The sequence below is a fragment of the Lygodium microphyllum genome, chromosome 30 (assembly GCF_053477565.2).
Source record: "Lygodium microphyllum isolate KBCC chromosome 30, Lygodium_microphyllum_v1.1.10, whole genome shotgun sequence".
Lineage (NCBI taxonomy): Eukaryota > Viridiplantae > Streptophyta > Polypodiopsida > Schizaeales > Lygodiaceae > Lygodium > Lygodium microphyllum.
The window spans coordinates 70,658,025-70,682,652 of NC_141164.1; the positions used below are offsets into that span (position 1 = coordinate 70,658,025).

General features: G+C 40.5%; 1 protein-coding gene across 2 annotated transcripts in view; it reads right to left on the reverse strand.

The window, feature by feature from the left end:
• The window catches only part of CHR18 (chromatin remodeling factor18), a 105,936-nt gene that overhangs the window by 31,283 nt on the left and 50,025 nt on the right, over nt 1-24,628 (reverse strand). The window contains exons 3-13 of one of the 2 annotated variants that reach the window (XM_087673468.1): nt 11,965-12,040; nt 11,800-11,845; nt 11,547-11,722; nt 7,544-7,599; nt 7,339-7,414; nt 6,985-7,039; nt 6,632-6,831; nt 6,453-6,508; nt 6,219-6,303; nt 5,895-5,961; nt 5,745-5,811 (exon numbers count right to left, since the gene is read on the reverse strand). In XM_087673468.1, coding sequence (XP_087529594.1) covers nt 5,745-5,811; nt 5,895-5,961; nt 6,219-6,303; nt 6,453-6,508; nt 6,632-6,831; nt 6,985-7,039; nt 7,339-7,414; nt 7,544-7,599; nt 11,547-11,722; nt 11,800-11,845; nt 11,965-12,040 — 960 coding nt within the window. The remainder of the gene's footprint in view (nt 1-5,744; nt 5,812-5,894; nt 5,962-6,218; nt 6,304-6,452; nt 6,509-6,631; nt 6,832-6,984; nt 7,040-7,338; nt 7,415-7,543; nt 7,600-11,546; nt 11,723-11,799; nt 11,846-11,964; nt 12,041-24,628) is intronic. The other variant, XM_087673469.1, reaches the window with a different exon arrangement.

Here is a 24,628-nt window from a genome sequence, read left to right on the forward strand (position 1 = left end):
TTTCTATCACCTTCTCCAGTAATTTCTCAAAAGATCTCAAAGTTTCTCAGCCATTTGGAGCGGATCTCAACCATATTTGGTGGAGAGTAAAATGTCAGTGGTGACACTAGAGACTAGCATTAATTATTTAATTAATGCCAATCTAAGGGTCAACAATGGTTAGGAACTCCCTAGGTTGCAAATGGCCATGCCAATTTAATCATGGATGGGCACATTTAATTTTGGATAGGGTCAGAAGGGTTGAAATTAATTTTTAAGATTATTTAATTCTGAAAATTAATTAAATGGTTGGATAATACTGAAAATTGGGTTGAGAAGACTGCCACTTGGCCAAAACGCCCATGCAATTTGAGAAAACGTTTTTGGGGGCTAGGTCTCAGTCTTTCAATTAATTTACAACTTGGGGGAGAGAGAGAGAGGAAGCTGTTGGTCCATTTTCTGATCAGAGAACAGCAATTTGCTGTAAAAGACGGTTCAGGAGATCTCAACAAGGAGGGGACGACAGGGAGATGTTGAGAAATAAACAAATGATGTATGCTCCAAGAAGAGATGTCCCGAATCCCATATGCACAGTGAGGAGAGTGGAACAACCCAACTTCTGTAAAGCATTGTACTTGACTATCACTTTCACACAATGATGAATGCAATATCATGATGATGTGTACTTTCGCCTAGTCTCATTGTCATTTTCAATCTCTTACACAAGATTGTGTTTATGAGTCCAAGCTAATCTATCTTGGAACCTAATTCACTTGTATAACATTTGGTCTAGTCATTATCCATGTCACTATGAACTTAGACTTCATCTTCAAACCTCCATAGCTGCCATGCTCTAGATCCTTGCATTTTAACATGGTATCAAAGCTCAGCTGAGCATGGCATAACTCACTTCTTTACTCTCTCAATTCCTTTTAACCTCAGGTCAGCTCAAAGACCGTAGACATTAACGAGTTCAAGAACCTAAAAACCCACCTTGCAACTCTTAAGAAGAATATTGATGAAGACGAAGCAATAGCCGTACTGCTTGCAAGTGTAAATAAGGACCCATATGAGAATCTTGTGTCCAACCTGAGTAATGTTCCAAGTCTCTCACTTAAAGATATTGAGCACTCACTACTTGATGGAGAAAGCAAACTTAAAAGCAAGGATGCAAAGGAAAACACCACCAACAACAGTCTCTTATACACCAAGGGCACTTATGGAGCAAAAGGTCGTGGTCGAGGACTCAACATGAACAACAACAAGGATCGGATTATATGTCATTACTGTGGCCAGAATGGCCATACAGCCAGTGAATGTTTCCACAAGAAAAGAGCACATCAGATGCAAAATGATCACCACCAAAACCATTTCGCTCCCACTACCATCAATAACTCTAACAGATTGTTCTAAAGAATTGTTTGTATCTTTCCCTTAGTGGATTTGCTTTGTAAAACAAAACCCTTACCAAAGATGTAAAGTTTCAAGATTTAATTTGACTAAGCTGCCTATGAGTTAGTCCCCCAAGCCATCTCACCATGTAGGGGGGGCAAAAGCCAACAAGTGTAGGAACTCATCATTTGAGGAGGGGTGTTGAGAAATAGACAAATGATGTATGCTCCAAAAAGAGATGTCCTGAATCCCACATGCACAGTGATAAGAGTGGAACAATCCAACTTCTATAAAGCATTGTACTTGACTATCACTTTCACACAATGATGAATGCAATATCATGATGTTATGTACTTTCACTTAGTCTCATTGTCATTTTCAGTCTCTTACACAAGATTGTGTTTATGAGTCCAGGCTAAGCTATCTTGGAACCTAATTCACTTGTGTTACATTTGGTCTAATCATTATCCATGTCACTATGAACTTAGTCTTCATCTTCCAACCTCCATAGCTACCATGCTCTAGATTCATGCATTTTAACAGGAGACACTTTCCAGGGCTGGCAACAGCATTGTTAATCAAGTGACAACATTTTGGAGGTGCTTGGTAGTAGCTGACTGCATTAAATGCAAGCTGAAGGAAGTAGTAAGTAAATTTTAGGGTTTTCTCGTGAAAAAAATCAGGTTTCTCTCTCATCTTGGCTTTCTCTCACCTTTTCTAGTAATTTCTCAAAAGACTTCCAAAATTTCTCAGTCATTTGGAGCAAATCTCAGCCATATTTGGTGAATAGTAGGAGGCTTTCTACTATAAACCCTAAATTTTTCCATAAATTAGGGTTTGTCAACCACCTTGAGACATGTGCCAATAGGAGAAGGCATTATACACCGAATTTAAAACCTGAAATTTATGTAATTGTCAGGAAATTCAAATGCCAATCCATTCATTGTAAATTGGAGCAACATTTGGCCAATTTGTGGTTCCAATTGCGCAAGTCTTGGGTGAAAAGTTAAGAGGCAAATAGCCCGAATTGCTTGCTGATTGTTATTACAGCAAGGGGCTTTTGGAACAGCAAAGGAGATTGTGGAATCTCTACTTCTACTCATTCCATTAGCAATCAAAGTTAAAGAAATACCAAAAGGGGCACCAGTTTTGGGACCAACACGGTATCCAATGTCCAAGGTTATTAAGGTAAATTATGCATTTCAATTTATGCTCGGTTATTAATTGCTGTAATTAAGTGCTTGATCAAGTTTTACCACCCTATCCGAAGAGAAAGACTAGTTTCACGAGGAGATGGTCTCTTGATCATGAGGGGTTAGATGCGGCGAAAGATCCCTCTCCAATCGTCTCCATTTCCTCCATTGGAGGAGCCTCCTCTAACCCGTCAATGAAAAGCCATTTAACTAGGACACCTATGCTGAAGAGGCAAGCCACATTGCCTAAGCAACAAGCCAAGTATTAGGTCCTCTCTCTTTTCTCAAAGAGAGACAAAGGCAAGGCAAAATAGAGATTGCATGCACCATAATTGAGTACAATCTCTCTTTCCACAAGCCATTACCACCATCAATCCATGCAAGGGATGGTACAGTGTCATATACCATAACATGTGTACAAAGAAACAACTTAATGAGAAGAGATAGAGGATTAATAAGTCACTTAAGCCCGTGTGTGCCGGTTGGGTGAAATACAGGTGCTCTATCCTATTCAATGGATGGAGGGACTGTAATTTTTAAAAAAAAGGGATTATCAACATCCTCATCTCTTGCCTACTTGGTATGTACTTCCTACAAGTGAGGGATGCTGGCACAAGGGGAAGGAGAACCATAGGTTCATTTATGTATCAGCACATATGACAAGCCATCATTGAGGTTATTCAGGAGGACAAGCTGCCGCTAAGATAAAAGGGGACTGCTATCATTTGCCCTCTTATAGACATTAACACAACTTTCTCTCAATGGCCAATCACCGTCCCTCCCTCTCTCCCCGTGCATCACTCTCTCTTTAGTAAAAGGCGAAAGAATAGTCACTATGTGCCCAACACGCTCTCTCTCTCTCTCTCTTTTTTTTCGTAAAAGGTAATTGTATTAATTACGAAAAAATACAAGATTACTTGATTACAAGATACATGATGACACTAAGCCATCAGGTGGTTCTCTCTCTCTCTCTCTCTCTCTCTCTCTCTCTCTCTATATATATATATATATATATATATATATATATATATATATATGAGACAAGAACAGAATAGATTTTGACTCCAAGCAAAGGAACTTTTTTTGAAGGGCTTAGCTTCTTTTAGTTTGTGGGTATGTCCATTAAAGGTCTTGTCAGCTGCCCACTTTAATTTTGGGCCTATTTATATTGTCCCTGTCCACTAATTATAACAGGAAATTTCAGTCTATCATGTTAGATTTCTGCATGCCCAAGCCAAACCTGCCCTTGCTTCCACAAATCTGGTCCAGTCCATTTCATTGTCAGCCACACATGGTTTGGCACTATAGACCACCTGACTGGTTGTTCACTCAAGCCTTGTAATGGACTTCCGCTTTGTTGTATACGTTTTGTTTTGGAAGTCCCTTACAGGCCTGTTTTCATACTTTGCCTTTTAAAAATAAAACTTTCTTTTCTCTGAACAAGAAGCCTGGGTTGGCCACCTGTCAGCTGTAATGCCTGCTCATGATTAGAGAACTGAAGTTCAAAGCATCCAACTCTGATCACATAGATCTGATTTTTGGGATTTTTGTGGCCATTTAAATATATGTACTCCAGTAGGATCTTTTGGTTCCCTTCTAAATCAGAGAGTGTCTTCACTACAGAATTCTAAAGGAAAAAAAGGCATCTTCGTTTTTTTGCAATTGTTTACATGATGGATCCCAGCCTGTAACACAAACTTCATATGCAAGCACCAGTGGTCATAAAGAGGCACAGCTGGCAAGTGCAACACCTCTCATTTCTTTTGCAGTTGTTCACATGGTGTATTTGGAAACTCAGCCTGTAACACAAACTTCATATGCAAGCACTAGCTTTATGCCATGCTCACACTGTTCAGGCTGAGCACATTGGTGTTTTGCCACATGGCATGCTAGGAACACATGGGCAAGTGCTACTGTCGGGCAGTGGTGCCTATAATTATTCCATCACAAAATCACCTTCTTAGTGATCATGACAAGTTTAGTGTGCATCCAGCTATGTCAACCATCAATCTTTCTTCACCAAGAAATTTTTTCATTGCAGCTGTGATCCTACTAAGTAGTCTTGTTTCCAGTAGGTAATTATTTATTGCAATCGGTTGCTGCAATCTTGTACATACATAGGCAATACGGATGACACCAGTCTCCTACATTATGCTCAATACCTGCCTTCCCTTACTCTATTGTCATGTAAAGAATAAAGAATAAAATGATAGTGACAGGTGGCCACCACCTATAGTGTACTGGTGTGTAGACAGTAAGTTGGCAAAGCATAGGTGGATTTAAGTCCCAAAAACCTCCCACTTAAAATGTAAATATGCTTGCGTGAAGAAAAAAGTGACAAAATACAACGTGTACATATAACTACAATAGGATGAGGGATAGACGTTGTCTCATCCTATGTCCATCATCTTCCTAAAGAAGACATAACATTCTTAATGTTCCACTTGGGTCTGGAGGGTAGCTAGTGACAAGCACCAGTTGAGAAGTTAGAAGCTCCAGTGGAGCTGGAAAAGAGGGGTACCTCTACTCTCCATTGCTGATCTGCTACAGCTGAGTTGAGCACTCTGGCATGAAGCCTGACGTGGAATCAGCCACTACTGGTTAAGGCTAGGATCCCAGACCTCTTGTTGAACTGAAGTTCAGACCCAAACATGCAAGAGACCTCCTCGAGGTCTAGGTCATTGAAAACTGAGAATCTGTCCTTGTAAAAACCAGGTGTCCCCTGAAGATACTTGAGACTCTTCTACAGCTAAGTTCTGCTCAACCGGGTGTCCTAATTGAGATCTGTTGACTAACTTCCTGCAAAGCATACTGACCGAGCGATAAGCCATTGAAATACAACCTGCTCGAAACTCAGTTTGTATCTAAGTACTGAGAGCCAGCTTCTACAAAACCACCTGCTCGTCCTTACACCAACTCAAGGCCATTGAATCCACATCTGGAGCTTCAGCATCCACATCTCCCAATTGATGCTTATTATACTGTAGGCCCTTGAAACTAACTCTAAACACTTCCCACACACTGCCTGCATTAAAGTCCACTTCCATCATGAGTTCGAGTCTTGTAGAATCATTTGAGAGTGCTATGCAAACAGTTTTGAACACAAGCAAAGAAGCAAGCAAGAATCTATGTTTCGTCAACCAACCAATAGTGAACACACAAAATCCTGGAATCAAGCACCTTACTCCATCTCGTTGGAATGGCAACAACCTTCTTTCCAGCTCGAGTGGCATAGAATCATACTTGTCTGGTTATACCACAATAGATAGTATCAAGTTTTTTATTCAATGAAACATGCATTGATGTAATTATTCAAATGCACTACTCAACCTCGAAGATCAGGCAAAGTTGCAGCTGCTTCCAAAGCTCGCTGCACAAGTGGCTCCAAGTGTTCCACCTGTGTTCAGTATAACCAAATAGCATAAGACTCTTGTGATTCCACAGGCTTTAATAAGCTTCCAACATTGGCAGTTAATTAACGCACTGCTGTCCTAGATTAAGTTGTGCAATGCTATGATTCCTAATGCAGTCCAAATTACATCAGTTACTAATATGTCAGCAGCACCACCTATATTCATGAATTGCCAAATTTGGCATTCTAACTGTTCTCTTTGAAAATCTGCAACAGCTAAGCCAAAAAGTATAAAAACTTACATTGACGGTGAGGTCCTCAATATTTGAGAGTTTCCTCTCTGCTTCTTGTAAAGAGGAGAATGGGAAAACCCATAATCTGCCAAAGCTTCAATGTAAATGGAAAAAGCAGCTGATCACATTAAGCGTCTTGCAATTGCTTGTTTTCCCCTTGAAACTGAGACTTCTATTAGCAAAGAAACTATGTAATGCACTTGCTTCATCATGAAAAGGATATTTCAGGATGTTAAGACTGACCTTTCTCGGGCACGCCATTCAGCTTTGGGTATTGATTTCAGGACAGGAACAAGTCGCTGCATGCATAAAACAAGTACAACATTACCCAAGACTTATCTGAATTTTGATACCAACAACCTGTGTAAAACGTACTGAATTCTGATACTAACAAAACCTGAGAATAATAAATGGGCACTCACAGTTTCATAATCACATTTTGCAGCAACGTTACCACTACCATGAAAAATCAATTTGACTGAAAAGGTCATGGCTGATTTCTGGGGACCTTGATGAGCCATTTTGGCATCTTGATTGTCTGTTTGCTTTCCAGATGATGGCCATAGAGCTACCCGAGGAGCATGGGAAGATCCTCTCTCTGGTAGTGAGCATCCAAGACTGTCTAAACACCAAGTAACATAACACAAAACTTATAGTAGATATCATTGATATTGGATAAAGAGCTCATTTTAGCCCATTGCTGATTAAGAGTTAAATCAAAGATGCACAAAAAAGTAACCAGTTACCAACATCACAAAGACTACATAAGGTTTACCATTTTCCATGAGGTTCCCACATTCAGGGACGGCCAATGGCGGAATGCTCTCAATCTGTGCAAATTCAGTGGATCAATCAACTCATCACTCATCACTGATAAGATCAAAAACAAATTTTGCTCACCAACCATCATCAACCCAATAAAGGAAAATGTTAGAGTCGTGTATATGCATATATTATGAAAGCTACAGAAAGTATATGATGTCCACAAACACTGCACTTCGCAAAGACTGGCTAGATATCAACTAATGTTTTTTAATGTTTATTGTCTTAACTTCCTATTTCAAACTATAAGCCAAGCAGGAAACTCTCTGATCATTCTGTATGTAAAACTTTAACATTAAAAGCTCACCACAATAGGGGGGTTCCGAATTCTTCTGAGTGCTTGAACTAGCTCTTCAAGGCTCGTCTTGGGAAAAGTCCATACTCTGCCAAAAAACATGTCTACTTTCAGTAATCATCTTTTTCAAACCTATACATACATTAAATCCTCAGATTGCCATCTAATAGAGCTTTCAATATAAATGCATATTATAATGGAAAATATTGGACCTAACCTTTCCTCTGTGTTCCAAATTCTTCCAGACACCGCTTGACATGCCTCTTTTATATTCTGCATTAACATTATGCATGTTTCAAAAGTGGCTACAAAGATAAAGTCGAAACAAAATAAATTCGCCCTACCAAAGTCTCTCAGTACCAAAAGAGAGCTATCAATCAGAATAACCCCCGTTTGAACAACAACAGCCCAAATACAGCTGCCTTGAAAAGAGCCCAACATAAGGACATAGGACTTTCTGCTCCTAGGCCTTTCTACTCTAGTAAATGTGATGAATCTCTCCAATTCTGACCACTACATGCATGCTGAATGCTATGCTCATTTACAGTTCACAAGATCTAGGATAATAACCAATGAGTTGCATAGTGAACACACATATCCAGCAGTCTATCGTCTGTATTGTCATGAGGAGGTGAAATTTTGAGATGCTTTAATCTTGCTAATAACATTTGATCAAGTTATTAATCAAATCTGCAAGGTTGTTTAATCACGTGATGCACATAGCAATTATTTCATGGTAATAAGTGAAGGACCCCGAGGATGCAATGGGTGTCAAAGGCAAAAGTTGTGATAAGTTATGCTAGCTAGGCTTTGGGGGTCAATTGGTGATTTTGACCCTCGAACAATTATTTAGCCAATGAGTGTCTATGGTGACACTAAGGATTGGCATTAAATAATTAATTAATGCTAGACTAAGAGTCAACAAAGATTGGGAACCACTTCTGATTGCAAATGGCCTAGCCAATTTAATCATGAATGGGCACATTTAATTTTGGGCAAGGTCAAAAAGGCTGAAAATAATTTTCACGATTATTTATTTTTAAAATTTAATTAAATGGCTGGATAGTGTTGAAAAATGGGTTTACAAGCCCCAAAAGGCCAAATTAAATTAAATTTAAAAAGTCATCATCAAGCAGTCATACACCCACCCAACTCTATATGAAAGAGCTCAGGGTACTGTCACTTCTAATCTTATATAAATCCCTATTATTTCTCTTGAGTGTTGCATCTCTTCTTCTCCAGTCCCCCACATCATCTGCACTCTACTATATGCATGGATCTCCTCAGCCACAAAGGCTGCAACTTCAGTGATGCCACCTGCTGTTGCCATGTCATCCCCAAACTATTACTGCTGCCCAAAATGAAGCTTTTGCAGCCCTCCTACCTATTCCAGCCCGAACAACTATTGCCTCTCTTCATCACACTGCTTTGCTGCTTAAAATGCAGGCTTCTACTGTTCAGTGTTGAGTACCACCTGCCTTCATCACGCTTCCCCTGGTGCTGCTATATTGCTGCCTGAGCACAGCTGCTGCAGCTCTCTTCATCTTGTCAGTGGTGATGGAACAAGCTGATACACTAATTTGAGGAGAATAAGATGTTGTTGCACTCAACTACAGGAACTGAGTAGTAGTATGGATTGGGGTCATTGATTTTCAAGAATCGATAGTTCATTGGAAGATTAGGGTATCTTTTCCTTTGATATCCATTCTTCTCATGACGTCCCAACACCTTGATTCGGTCGGCAGGGATTCTTCGAATCACTTCCCCGTACACATACTTATTCTGGTTAACCCTTCGACCTCCGACCTGTAGCATCGGCTGTCCATCCAAGTTTGCTCTAGCCTGCCACACAGCCATCTACAGTCTACATACAGCCGTTGTGCTGCCAAATATGCTGCTTCCGGACTGTTCTAGACTATTCATGCTTTTACCCTACAGTAAAACATAGGCTCTATGCCACCAATGGCAAAGTTTTCTGCCCTGGATGGCCTGCTACAACCAAAACCCAGATTTTTTCATTATCCATCTGTGCAGTTTGGTATCCCTCCCTTTGAATGCTGACTGGTGCTCTCTTTCGGTATCTTAGAAGGGACGATACACTCCACCTTGCTGTTTGTGGCATCATCTGACTCTGCCTTCAAGACCACACAACCCGCACCTGAGTACCTAAGACCTCTATGCTTGGATTGACTTCTATGTTGAGCCTTCACTTCTCATCAGCTCCTTTTTCAATTGGCCCCTACTGTGCTACATTGCACTTTATACATTTTGCATTTATTCATTCATCCCTATAATCATTGTGCTTTTCATCTATCTCAGCACTCTTTTGTTAATTGAGGAGTTTGCACTGATTAGCCTACTTATTTTCTCACAGCTGTGACATAAACTCAACATTAATTATTATGAAGCTCCAACATTCAAACCAAAGGATTGTTTGCTAAGCCCTAAGAATGGGAATAAGTGCTAATATCCTTAGAGTAGGGGCACAATAAGAAAAAAGAAATCCACATTACAAACAGAGGAACACATCAAGAACTAGCGCAACATTTATCATTCTTCGAGAACTTGTAGAAAAGGTCCCTCCAAAATGACTATTTCCATCTTATCAAGAATATGTACCTGGAGATCATAAGTACCTCCCATGCAAGTAGTCCCAGGGCAACAGGCTGGAAACCAGAACGCAGCAGTCTCTAGGGTTGGAACTAGTAAACGCACCAATGTAACTGCTTGGATGATGGCAGCTTATCATCGGTAGTAGTGGGAGGCTGGGCAACTGTGTTAGATCATATAGCAGCAGTTGCTAGGGACTGGATAGCTAGTGGAAGAGACCTAATGGCCAAAACCTGCAAGACAAGGATGGGTTGAATGGTGCAAAGCTTGTCTACTTACACATGTAGAAGAATCCTCACAAATTAGGATTTTGCTTATGGGACATAGAAACTCTCTAGGTCCGTGCACCATTTAATGAAACTTATGGTAATTTATATGTTTTAGGACTGTTTTAAAGACCTAATCAGTTTGTAATGCATTATTAGCTCAACCACCTGTTGGGCAAACAAGCACTTATGCCTCTACTTCCTCTTCTAATCCTACATGTTCATTACTTCCTATATTTACTTCATGGTATCAGAGCTTGTATTTTTTATCGATGGCTGCCCTCTTTGAGCTTATCACTAAGACTTTGTGCCCTTGCTATATGCTGGTTTTACTGGTGCATTTTACTGCTGCACAGACTGGCACAAAGTGATTTTGCTCTGTGGCCTAATAATGCTGTTTGCCAACAGTTAGCTGTTACATCTGCACTTTCCTGCAGCTGTTCCAAGGCTGCATTTTAGTACTGTTTGAAGTCACAAGTAGATTGTCAGCAATTTCAGTCAAGAGTTTTCAAAGGCCGGAGCTGCTTCATTCCTCACCATGCATGCCGCTCAAGCTATCTACAACTCTGCGTTTTCAGAGGCTGTTTTCCTTTCAGCTGGTGGCTGCCTTGCTCTTCCTGCAGTAGCTCCTGCCATATTCTGAGACCTTGCTACTTCTCAAGGCTGTGTTTCACATGTGGTCGATTACTGTTTCTTTAGTCATGCATGCTGCTCAACCTATCTCCCACTTTGAGGCAGGCCAAAGTGGTTTTTCTTTCAGCTGATAGCTCCCTTCCTCTTCTTGTGATAGTTGCTGCCATGTTTGGAGTCCTTGCTTCTTCTCAGGGCTGTGTTTCACATGTGGCAGATTATTGTTCCTTGTGCCTTTTTCAAGGCTCCATGATGTTGCAAGGTGGCATATGTATTTCTTTCACCTTGCATCCTCTTTGTTCCCAAAACAGCGTAAGAGAGCTTAGAGCATCAAGTGAGACATTGTATGAGTCCTTCATAGGGGTGTTGCCATTGTGTTCTACACTTTCAGGATCACGCAATGCAGACAACAAGCATTACCATCACTGTTTAGGATTTCTCTCTCTATAACTTGCACTTATTATCATGCTAATACTATTCCACTATAATGAACACGATTGCGCACTAAATATTGAATTTTTTATGCTTATCAAGCATTCGAAGCTTTACAACTATACCACACCTCCTGTTGATTCCCATTTAGATTCGGTAGTAATCATTTACAATGACAGTAAATAAAGTAGTTAGAATCATCGAACACAGTGATGTTTTTTCTAAAAGAACATTCTCAATGTAATAGAAACTTTCCCTCAAACAAAACATAATGTGGAGTACCTCATGATAAGGATTCCGAGCAGCTATTACATCTGAGTTCATGAAATACAATTGAACTGTTATTGCCAAAGGGTGTTTTCCTTTAGGGCTTTTGTTGTGTAGGAAGCTTTGTCTAGGAGAACTATGAGGTACGGAAAAATCTGATGTGTGCTGAACTTCAAAACTTTTTTGAGACCCTGTCAAATCACTAGCTTAGTACTATGTTGTCATGATACGTTTCTAAGAAAGCAAAACTACAACAATATACACTAACCTGTTTGAAGTATGTTCGGTAATACAAGGGGTGGAACAGCTTCTACCTAGTATAAGAGCAAAATGCTTGTCATGTATAGAAAGTAAGACCCTAACAAGATTGATCTCCCAGCACAAAGAACCTGGAAACACTCACTGATACACCAAAACAGAAGAAGATACTCACAACTGTTGCAACAGTGGGAAGAGATGAAACAGCTGACCAAACATCCTCCAACTTGTCTTCAGGATACGTCCAGATTCTACAAATTTTGAACAGCTTTGAGAGAATCAACTTAATTTTTAAACAGAAAGGCATCACCGGTCCACCAGATATATGTTAACGCTGATATCATCCTAAAACATCGTGCTGTTTTCAGTAAGAAAAAGTGAAGATTTCTTGATAAATTTGTGAGTTTAATATAGGTCATATATTAACTTGACAAAAAAAAGAATGCACAAATGGAAGCTGATACCCAACACCCCTCAAAGGGCCTGGTCTTAGGAATGCCTGCCCAGCCTTGCCAATCTATTAAATTTAAAGAGAATAAAGGATTTAACAGAGATCAGTTCACCAAAAATCAGATCAGCAACGAAACAATGTGTCTCAAACTGTGAGTGTGCAATGTGGAAAAAGGCAATGCAGAGAGAGAGAGAGAGAGAGAGAGAGAGAGAGAAACAGATAGAGGAGAATGATTCCAGCGAAGACGAAGGAACGATACTGATCTGAAAGAGAAGGCTACATACAATGACAGCCCCTGCACATGTGGTTGAACTACATCATTGAGGGAAACAAACTATGAGTAGGGAGAAGAGAAGATGATGATCGCCCCAAAAACGCTTATTTAATGTGAAAACCCTAAAATGGGTAGCAGTTCAAGAGAGTTAAAAAGGGGAGAGATTCTAGACTATTGAGGACCCGAAACTTTCAATAAATAGGCATGCCGCTCTCCATTCAGCCCCAATCTCATTTTTGCAAGTTTCAGGTGATCTAGCTTCGTTACCCACACCCCGTTCGTGGAGCATATCTCAGCCGAGGCTGCCTGACATTGTCTCCATCCATCCGGCACCTATTTCCAGCTGCCATCACACAGTCTACAACAATTTCTACTACGTTTACTTATCAGCCACATTGTTTACACCTAGCAGCCAGCTAAACTGCTACGTCTATAATCTGCCGCTGTACGGGCTGCCATGTCATCATACTTGCATTTTTTTCTGTCATCAACTTGCCACATCATCAGCAGAAGCTGTATTTGCTGGTTTTCTCTCTCCTCTGCCTATCCAACACTAATCCCTAGCATCATCCTTTGTTGCATTTGTTGGATTGTGGGTAGTGGAGCTACCCACAATCCATCAAGCACATTTTCATTTCACGAGCCCCTGTAGCCAGGCGAGTCCAAGTTGGAAACAACTCCTCGCTCAAGATTTAGGCTCACAGTCGCGTCAAATTTGACACTAACCAAGGCCCGAATCCCGCTACATTGGATGATGTATACTATGTTCCCCACGTGGGGTGAACTCCTTATCCATTCAATAGCTTTGCCAGTTGGGTCGAGCAATCTTCTTCACAATGTTCACAATTGAGGTCCTGGACTCTAAGACTAGTTTAGTGATTGCTAGCAATGAGGCACAGCCTAGTGGCCTATACCACATGATAGTTTCTTTCTAAGCCAGCCGAGGGCTCTAAGTTCCACCGCTTTTAGGCTTTAGCCACTACACAAGAGCCTTCAAGCACTGAGCATCTTTGGCATTTTCGCCTAGGACATCTCAAATACGACTCTCTTTATGAATTGTCACATCGACAGATGGTTGATGGTCTTCCACGTTTATGAATTGTCACATCGACAGATGGTTGATGGTCTTCCACGCCTAAAGCGATCGCGGGATATTTGTAAAGCTTGTCAACTCCAAAAACAACACCATACCACATTTCCTCAACACTCTTCACATAGAGCTAAGACACCTCTTATATTGATTGTTAATCTTTATAGGGTGACATCCACCATCGCTTTGAACAGTACATTGTAATTTTTTTTTATTGTGAATGATCATGCCATGCACATGTGGATGCACTTTCTTAAGCATAGATCCGATACCTTCACATATTTTTCCACTTGGGTGTTGCTGGTGCATAACCAGACTAGTTGTCATATAGGATGTTGTAACCAGCCTTCCTCCTCGGATAGGATGGTAAATAACCTAATTAAGCACTATTTACAACAATTAACAAATTCACAAAATTGAAATGCATACTTTACCATATAATCTTAGACATTGGACACCTTGTCAGCCCCAAAACTAGCGTCCCTTTCGGTATTTTTTTTAACTTAATTGAAGAAGAAGTTGATGTACAATGGGATTCTCCCAATCCCTTTCGGTATTCCAACTCCCCTTGCTGTCCAAAATGGCCAACAAGTCTTCAATCTGATTTGCCCCTTGATTCAGGCAATCAATTGGCATTCACCCACTTTGATGGAGATGGAAAATGCCCCCAATTCAATGATTTGCTAGTCCCTCCACTTCAATAGACTAAAAAAAACTTCAGCCCTGTCAAATCCAAGGCTTGGAGCTTCCAATTTCTGGAACGCTTCCAGAGGCTGCTTCTGAACCCTAATTTCTACTACAGATTAGGGTTTACAACACAGAAATCTGAAATTTCTCAACCTTTAGTAATCTCAATGCTGTAATTTTCGGAGCAAGGTTGTAGAAAGGCTAGGAGATGAAAGAGAATGCTGAGAAGAGAGAAAATGCAGACTTTCTTCATAAAGAACTGAAGAAAATCTGTCATTTACTGCTGCTGCCCTGTCTCAACAGCTTGTAGAGGCAAAGAACTAGAGAAAATCTGTCATTTACTCTTTTTGGCCTATCTTAACAGCCTGTAGATGCCGTTGCTGTTGATTGGCCTTCTCCTGCCCCTAGCTGCGTCAGAAGGTCCTCCAATGGCTGCAAATCAAACCAGTAGCATCTCCTCCCTCTCTCTTGCAAGCTGAATACACTAAAAATGTCTCTCTCCAATCTCTAAAGACGTTTTTCAGTCTTACATGGGCATTTTTGACAAGTGACAGCCTTCCCAAATGGTTTTTCCAACATTATCTATAATTAAATATTAAATTTCAGTCCTTAAATATAGAAAATTAATCTAATAATTATTTTGGTGCCCTGAAAAATAATCTGACAGGCCAATAATTAAATTGGCTAGGCAACTTCCATTCCTGAGTGTCCCTACACCATCTTTGACCATCAGATTGGCGTTAGTCTGTGGTAGGAAAACTTCTTTGGTTGATTCACACTAGGCTATATTTAGCTTACTCAATTAGTTTGCTTAGTCAATATTTCATTGCACCTAGAATATCACAATGGATTGCATCTCTTCGTGTTTTGAGATATTTGTTGTGTATCCATTCTTATGGCCTAACTTGTGGTTTTGGTTTATGTTTGCAATGTACACTAACTCTAATTGGGCAAGAGATCCTAACGCCCCGCGTTTCCATGGCGGCTACCTCTTTACCTTACACACATCACCCATCTTTTGGACCAACTATAAGCATAAGACGGTGGTAGCTTCCGCAGGTAAGGTTATGTATGGCACTCTTTTTTTAATGGTATCATAGAGACTATCTAACTTGAGGAGCTTACTGGCGGTACTTCCATTTCCATGTAGCTCTTCTATCGTTGTCTATTGTGACAACAAGAGTGTCATTGCCCTTGGAGACAATCCAATCATTACACCACAAATACAACATGTGGGAGTCCGTTTGCACTTCATCGGAGAGCAGGTTGAGCTAGATACCACCCATCTAGAGTTTGTGCCTTCATCAAACAATTTTGCAAACATATTAACCAAGGCGGTCAATCAGCCGATGCTTCAATTATTTGTTATCCATTATCGTCTTGGATACATCCTTCCCTACTTTTTCAACTTGATAGGAAAAGGATGATTTTCTCAAGCTTTCCCTTTCAATTTGAGAGGGGATGGAGCTTTCTTCTCTTAGTGGTGACAGGATGTTTACAATTTCTTGTCAAACATTATGTATATTGTATTTTTGTATCTTCATCCGCATCATCAAGATGACATGATTGTAAAAGGGTGCTTGGACAAGTGAATGATTCCCCTTTGAGGACACTATCCAAGTGACACTATTGCATAGCATTTTGCATGAGCATGATCACACCTACATTACCTCTTGTATAGCTCCAGTTCATTGGCATTTTATTTTCTAAACATCCATCTGTGTGCATTTATCCCTTTTAGGTCTTTTGGAGTGGTCGACTATAGATCCACCATATTCATGGCATTGCACATGGCAACCTCCAAGGCAATCTCCCTTGCTTGCTTAGCTTCGGTAGCTTGCTTTCCACATACTTTTTTGCCCATCATATTTGCTTGAAACAACCTTTGTCTATTCCTTCATCATCCACACTCAATAGTGGTAAGGATATCTTATTTTGTGAAAGCCTTTGGGTCTTCTCCTTAGTCTTCCGTTAGATACCTAATCAACCACAACTCTCAATTTTTCAAACAAACACTTAAGACCAAAATTAAAAAGCAATTGCTGCAAAAAAACCCAAAAAAAAAATAAAATCATTGTGGTTCCATCTCCCTTTGCAAGACTTGGTAGACCACTGGCTAGCCGACGTGCATCCTTTGTCCGATGCCTGGCCTCTTTGAGGTGACCACTTGGACTCCGTTGGTAAGATAATCATCGCCTTTGTAGTCTCAGTAGGACACTAGGCAACCATCGTGCACCTGTTGTTTGATGCCCTAGCTGCTTTGAGATGGAATACCTTGGGATAAAAACAAAAACAAAAAAAAAGACCAAAGCACACGAAACTTTGGATTGGTCTTCCTTTCTAGCTCAGTTTTTGAATCTAAGAGGGGGTGTTAAGCTAAAATAAGTATTACATGCTGGCATAGTTGTCAGGTACGAAAGGTACGGTACGATAAAATACGGTACTAAATGGTACCTTAAGATTTTATAAGGTACAGTACAATATTAGTACGACAAAAAAATAACTTGTTTATTTTAGACAAAAGATAATAGAATAGATATTTCAAGTCTAAATAGCAATGCTATTAGAGTATATAAGATGAGTACTTTAGGGTAACATGCCAAAACCCAATGCGGAATGCGCAACACGCACTACTGCTACCTACAACTTATAACTACATAGATGGGAGTGGATACATCATACATGCATGGTCATACAAATAAGAGAAGTGTGGGCTTGAGAGAGAGAAGGTTGAGAGAAATTGTAAGAATCTCAAATAACCTGATCTCATGGGATAATCATATTAATATAAGGAGCATTTAGCTCGTCTCAAAGTGTAGTTCGAATGGGAAAGATACATCCATTAAGTTGGTACCTTATGGTACTAATATGTAAGGTACGGTACCTAAAGTATGGTATAGTATCAAACCTTTCGTACATGATACTGGTACAACTAGAGAGAGGAAGAGGCTAGAGAGAGAGAGAGAGAGAGAGAGAAGGTTGAGAGAGAGAGAGAGGAGAGGCTTGAGAAAAAGAGGGTGTGAGAAGCTTGAGAGAGAGAGAGAGAGAGAGAGAGAGGCTTGGGAAAGAAATAAGAAAAAAAGAAGAAAAAAAAAAAGAAAGAAAAAAAAGAAAGTTGTAGACTTAAAGTAGAGTGGCCAAAAAGTGCCCATTTTTTCGTACTAAATCGTACAGATACGTACCGTACCGTACCGTGCGGATCAGTCTGTACTACGTACGGAGATAACCCTGCATGCTGAATTAACCTCTTAAACAGCCCCAAAAATGCTTCATTAATGAAAACCCGTAAATGGTGCGCAATTCAAGAGAGTTTAAAATAGTACGTGGTACAAGGTCCCAAAACTTTCTATAAATAAGTAGGCTGCCCTCCATTCAATCCAATCTCGTTTTTGCAAGTTTGAGGTGATCAAGCTTCGTTGCCCACACCGTGTTCGCACAAGACATCTCAACAGAGGCTGCCCGACATTGTCTACATCCATCCCATACTTATTTCCAGCCCCCATCACATAGTCTACACTTTTTTGGCTACATTTACTACATTTGCTACATCATCTACAGCTGGCGACCTGTTCTGCTGCTGCATTTGTGATCTACGGCTGAGGTACAGACTGCCACATCATCATACCTACATTGTTACTACTATCAGCCTACCGCATCATCATACCTGCGTTTTTGCTACCCTCAGTCTACCACATCGTCATCAGCCTAGTGCGTTTGCAGTTTTCTCTCTCCTTTGCCTATCCAACACTAATTCGGTATCACTCTTGCTGCATTTGCTGCTATCAAACATCTAGAAGGCTCCCTTGCTACGATTCGGGATCCGTCAAGAGTACGACACACTATCCAGCTCATTATCTTTGCCTCTGTTCTCGAGACACGAGAGTTGGGGGTATAGTTTTCATTCCCTACACAGTTTGTTTGCTACATGAGCATTATATATATTTAATATTCATTCATTCATTGAGATCTTCATTGTGTTCATTGTCTCTAAGTTACCCTAACCCTAACTGTGTTCTATGGAGTTTATGCTTTGTCATACGCTTTCATTTATGTTTCTGTGTTAGGGTATTTCTTCACAAGGCAACGCTTGAAGCTATCTCAATATCTCTCTGAAGCATGTCAACTCAGAAAACAGCATTGTACCCCATTTTCACAGCGATCCACTCATAGGGCTGAGGCTCCTTTGAGATTGATTCACATTGATCTTTGTGGACTGATGCCCACTACAGCCTTGAATGGCACACTTTTTTTCTTTTTGATTGTGGATGATTTCTCCAGATACATATAGGTGTACTTCTCCAAGCATAAGTCAAATGCTTTTGCATACTTCCCCACGAGTTCTCCAAGTTTCTCCAAGAACATGGCATCTCTTGCCAGCTCATCTCTACCAACTCCCCTCACAGAATGGAGTAGTAGAGTGTAGTAACTAGACAATCGTGAACATAGCCTACTCTATGCTACTAGCAACAAAGCTCCTTGATCGTCTATGGATCAAGGCTGTTAAAACTTAATACCTCAATGTACATTCTCATCCGATGTCCAAATGCAGCCGTCCCTTAGCAAGCTCCCTACAATGCATTCTTTGGTGATCAACTTATAGTATTCCACTTTAGAGTCTTAAAGTGTCCTGCCTACACACACACTCCAGATGATCACAAAGGAAATCGCACTCCTTGAGCTAATCTCTTGCTCTTTGTAGGTTACTCCAAAGCGAAAGCCTACCCTTTGTTCTATTCACGGATGAACAAGGTGATCATTAGGAGAGATGTAGTTTTTAACAAGAGGGATATAGTGCAATATTCTGCACTAGACTCTCAACTGATTCCTCATCCTATACAATCAAAGATAGTGCCTACTAAGCCTAGCCTTCTTCCCACCCCTGACCTACTCACAGATTCTTCCACTCCCAGGCTCCTTCCACAAGATCCATTACCTCGCTAGTACCAACCAACCATGCAGGATTGGGGGATCTTTCCACCGGATTCCACTCCAAAGAGCCCTAGAAGATTTGCCCCCAACTTGCGTCTCTAGCTTCATTTGTGTCGTTGTTTACAGCTAATCACATTGCACATTCTAAGTCGAATAGTTGGCAAGAGGCCCTTTAGCATCCCTAATGGCGAGAAGCCATGGAAAAGGAGCTTGAGAGTATTGACTAAAATGAGACTTGGACGCTAGTGGACCATCAGAGTGACAAGAAAGTCATTGGGAGGATTTGGGTTTTTCGAACAAAGCTAAAAGCTTATGGAACTTTAGACAAATACAAGGCTAGCCTTGTAGTGCAAGGGTTTTCATAGAAGTAAGGCATTGACTATGAAGAGACCTTTATTCCTACTATGTAGTTGACATCATTCCGTTTGTTAGTTGCACTAACCACTCACCACGATTGGTTGATCTATCAAATGGAAGTCAAGTGTCTTTCTGAAGTGTTATTTGGAGAAGGAAGTTTATGTGGAGCAACCACCTGGGTTTTCTTCTACTGACCGAAAAGATAAGGTCTTTCGCTTGTAGAAAGCTCTTTATGGACTAAAGCAAGCACCAAATTTTGGTTCCAGAGTATAGATAAGTTCCTTCAAACTCATGGATACCATTCTACCCCTTATGACTCGAACTTATATATACATGCATTACTTTAGATGGGGGTCAGCTATATCCTACTTTATATACAATATTTGTTGATTACTGACTCCAATTTTACTCCTATAGCAAAAATTAAGGCCAAGCTTTGTGCCACCTTTGAGATGATGGATCTTGGTTTGTTGTCTTATTTCTTGGAGATTGAGGTAGTTCGTTCTGAGGGTTGTATTTCTGTGTTAGAGCAAAAGTACACTCTTCAACTAGTGGAAAAATATTGCTCCAATCAAACACGGCCTGTAGCCACACCACTTGTCTAAAGATACCCTATCTCAGCCCTTTAATGAGCACACTTATAGATCTGTAGTAGGGAAACTTCTTTGGTTGACTCATACTAGGCCAAATTTAGCTTTCTCAGTCAGTTTGCTCGGTCAATATTTCACTATACATCACATGTCACATTGGATTGCTTGTTTGAGTATTTTGAGATATATTCAATCTATCTATCTTTATGGCCTAACTTATGGTTTTGATTTATGTTTGCAAGATTACACTAATTCACATTGGGCAAGACATCCCGACACTCCACGTTCCCACGACGACTACCTATTTACCTTCGATACCGCTCCCATTTCTTGGTCAAGCCATAAACAAGAGACAGTGGTGACTTCCACTGCTAGTATCGGGCGTCATTTGATGGTGCCACTGAGGCCATCTACCTGAGGAGTCTATTGGTGGCACTTTATTTCCCATACAACTATTCTAGTGTTGTCTACTGCGACAACCAGAGTGTCATTGCCCTTGCAGCCAATCCAATCATCACATCATGGATGTAGCATGTGAGAGGCCACTTCCACTTCACCAAAGAGCAAGTTGAGATAGGCAATATACGCCTAGATTTTATGGCATCATCCGACAACTATGCCGACATACTAACCAAAGTAGTCAATCGGTCCGTCTTGCAATATATTCTACCCAAGATCAACATGGGTATACCCTCCTTTGCTTCTTAATCTTGACAGAGAGACACTGCAACCCTCCAACTTTTCCTTTCAGTTTGGGGGGGCGGAGAAGGGAGGGCGGACGCTTTCTTCTCTTAGTGGTGATAGGATGGTTTTATAGTCTTTACTTCCCACATTTAATATTTTGTATTCTTGTATTACATCTATGTATCAAGATGATGTGATTGTAAAAGGGCCCCGGTTGTCCATGTCCGACGGATGGGTCAACTCGTCCGACCCGTCCACTCCCATCCGCCACGTCCGGTCCTGTTCAGACCCGTCCGGTTGGAGTCGCCTAATTGCGCTCTGTCCACCGACCTCAGACTCTCGACTGTCACGTGGGCAACCGGTCCCATACACCTGGGCCTTGTGGCGAACAAACAGTCACTTTTTTTACCATTTTCAGGCGTCGTAACCTATTTTTTTATTTTCTTCCTTTTCTTTCTTACCTTTCTTTTCTTCTTTTCTTTCTTGAATCTTCTCTATTATTCTTTTCTTTATCTCTATTCTTTCTTTTCATTCTCTCTATCTTTTCTCTCTCACAAACTAACAAATTCACTCTCCCTTTCTATAAAAATCTCCCCTCTCCCACCATCTCATTCATCCTTTCAAGTTCTCCCTTTAAAATTATATGTATTTTTTCTTTCATCGGACATAGGTCCAAGATTTATTAGTCCGATTGGTACCATACTAGCATCGAACTGTACTAATCGAATGCCATCGAACGCGACAACCTTGAAAAAGAGCATTGGACAAGTGAACAATTTCCCTATGAGGGCATTGTCCAATGGAACCATTGCTTAGCATTTTGCATGAGTATGCACCCTCTTGCATAACTCAAGTGCATTAGCATTCTCTTCTTGTAAACATGCATCTGTGCGCAATTATCCCTTTTTTGTTCTTTGGAGTGATCAACTTCGAATCCACCATATTCGTGGAAGTGCACATGGCAATCTCCCTTGCTTACCTAGCTCATCTAGCTTACTATCTACACATCTTTTTTGCCTCTCCACATACCCAACATATTTACCTCACCCACCCTTAGCCCATTCCTTTGCCATCAACACCCAGTAATGCTAGGGATAGTTTGCTTGTTTTGTAAAGGTCTTGGATCCAACTATTTTTCATTGTTAGTCTCCCATTAGTTAGCTAGTTAATTGACTACAATCCATATTTTCTCAATAGACACTCCCAAAAAAAAAAGTTCATTGTAATTCCATCTGCCTTTACAAGAGTTGGTGGGCCATTGAGCAACCGACATGCATCCTTTGTCCAATGCCATGGCCTCTTTGGGGTGACCACTTGGACCCCATGGTAACATAATCATCACCTCTGTAACCTTGGTAGGCCATTGGATAGCCGGCTGACACCCTTTGTCCGATACCCTCACTACTTTGGGGCAGAACCCCTTTTGATAAAAACAAAAAACAAACAAAATTTGGATTAGCCTTTCTTTCTAGCGAAGCTTTTGGGTCTAAGAGAGGGTATAGAGCTAAAATATACACTACATGCTGATTAGTCTCTTGAATAGCCCTAAAAATGCTTATTTATTGTAAAAACCCTAAAACATGGAGCATTTCGAGAGAGTTAAGATGCAGAGAAATTTTAGACTATTGAGGATCCAAAAACTTTCTATAAATAAGCGTGCTTCCCTCCATTCAGCCGCAATCTCAAATTTGCATGTTTTAGGTGATAAAGCTTTGTTGTCCACATCCATTCACGGAGGACATCTTAGCCAAGGTTGCCCAACATTGTCTCCATCTATCCGGCACTTGTTTCCAATCTCCATTGCGTAGTCTACTTCGATTTATGTTGTGTTTGCTAGTTAGCCACATCATTTGCAATTGGCTATTCAACATTGATCCGGCATCATCCTTTGTTGCGTTTGCTGATGTGTGACATCTTGAAGGTTGCCTTGTTGCAATTCAAATCCGTCAGGAGTACGACACACTCTCCAGCTCATTACCTCTGCCTTGGTCCTCATGACACAAGAGTTCAAGGTTCAATATTCATTCCATGCACAATTTGTTTGCTACTTGAGCATCATATATTTAGTATTCATTCACTTTTTCACACAATGTATTCATTGTCTCTAAGTTACCCTAACCCTAACTATGTTTTGTGTTGAGTTTATGCTTTGTCGTATAGTTTTATTTGTGTTTCTTGTCACAAGGACATGAAATTTTGAGATGCTTTAATCTTGTTGATAACATTTCATTAAGTTATTAATCAAATGTGCAAGAGGATATAGTGGGTATCAAAGGCAAAAGTTGTGATAAGTTATGCCAGTTGGGCTTTGGGGGTCAATCAATGTCAGTTTTGAGCCCAGGACAGTTATTTGGCCAATAAGTATCGGTGGTGACACTAGGGACTAGCATTAATTAATTAATTAATGCCAATTTAAGGGTCAACAAAGGTAGGGGACCACTCTGGGTTGCAAATGGCTTAGCCAATTTAATTATGGATGGGTACACGTAATTTTGGACAAGGTCAAAATGTTGAGAAATGAGTAGCAGTTGGAGGAGTGAGTAGGTGAGTGAAAGTGAGAGAGAGAGAGTGAGTGAGTGAGAGTACGATACGATTTTGGGTGTACCAACAATGTGTTGGTATACAAAGAATAAAAGGTATTTATACTTAGGGCACATAAGGGTGCATTCACATGTACAACTAAATAATACATAACGGAGGTGAATAAAATGGCATTTACACCCCAACAATCTCCCACTTAAAGGTACGATGTGAACCTCTAACCAAATCCCACTAGTCATATGCAATGCTCATATTGAGCCTTGCTTAGACTTTTAGTGAAAGCATCTACAGGGTTGTCCTATGTTTTGATCTTGATCAATGTGAGGATTAGACCATCTTCCAGAATCTGTCTAATAAAGTGATATCGCACATCTATATGCTTTGTGTGTGAATGATACATGGCATTCTTAGCCAAATACACAGCACTCTGGCTATCACATCCCAACACTGGAGTACTCATAGACATGCCAAGATCCTCTACAAGTTTGCTCAACCATAAAGCTTCCTTAGAAGCTTCAGTAGCTGATATATATTCAGCTTCAATAGTACTCAATGTTACGATGTTCTACAACCTGGAATGTAAAGGCATACCCGCTCCCGCTAGTGGACCTGCGAGTATCCAAGTCACCTACCATATCTGCATCACAATAACCCTGCAAACTAAGTGCACCCTACCCATAGCAAATACACACTTTCTTTATATACCCTTTAGGTATCGAAAAATACACTTGATAGCTTCCCAATGTGGTTTGCCAAGATTTGACATAAACCTATTGACAACTCCCACTGCATGAGCAATGTCTGGACGAGTAACAACCATAGCATACATAAGAGAGCCACAAGCTGATGCATAAGAAACTCCCTTCATAGCATTGACTTCCATGTCATCTTTTGGGCTGTTGGCTTTACTAAGCTTAAGGTATGGAGGTAAGGACACCCAAAAGGCTTAGCTTCAGCCATGTTAAATTTGTCTAGTACATTTTCAATGTACTTTTCTTGAGATAAGAACAGCAATTTTTGTGTTCTATCCCTACGAATCCTCATGCCCAATATATGCTCTACATTCTCCAAATCTTTCATGGAGAAAGCTAATTACACCTGATCTTTGAGAGCATCCAAGCTAGTCTTTCTTTTCCCAGCTAACAACATATCATCCACATACAACACAAGTATGATGGGGCTGCCATCTGTATCCTTTTTCATGTACAAACAATGATCTGCATGGCTACATGTAAA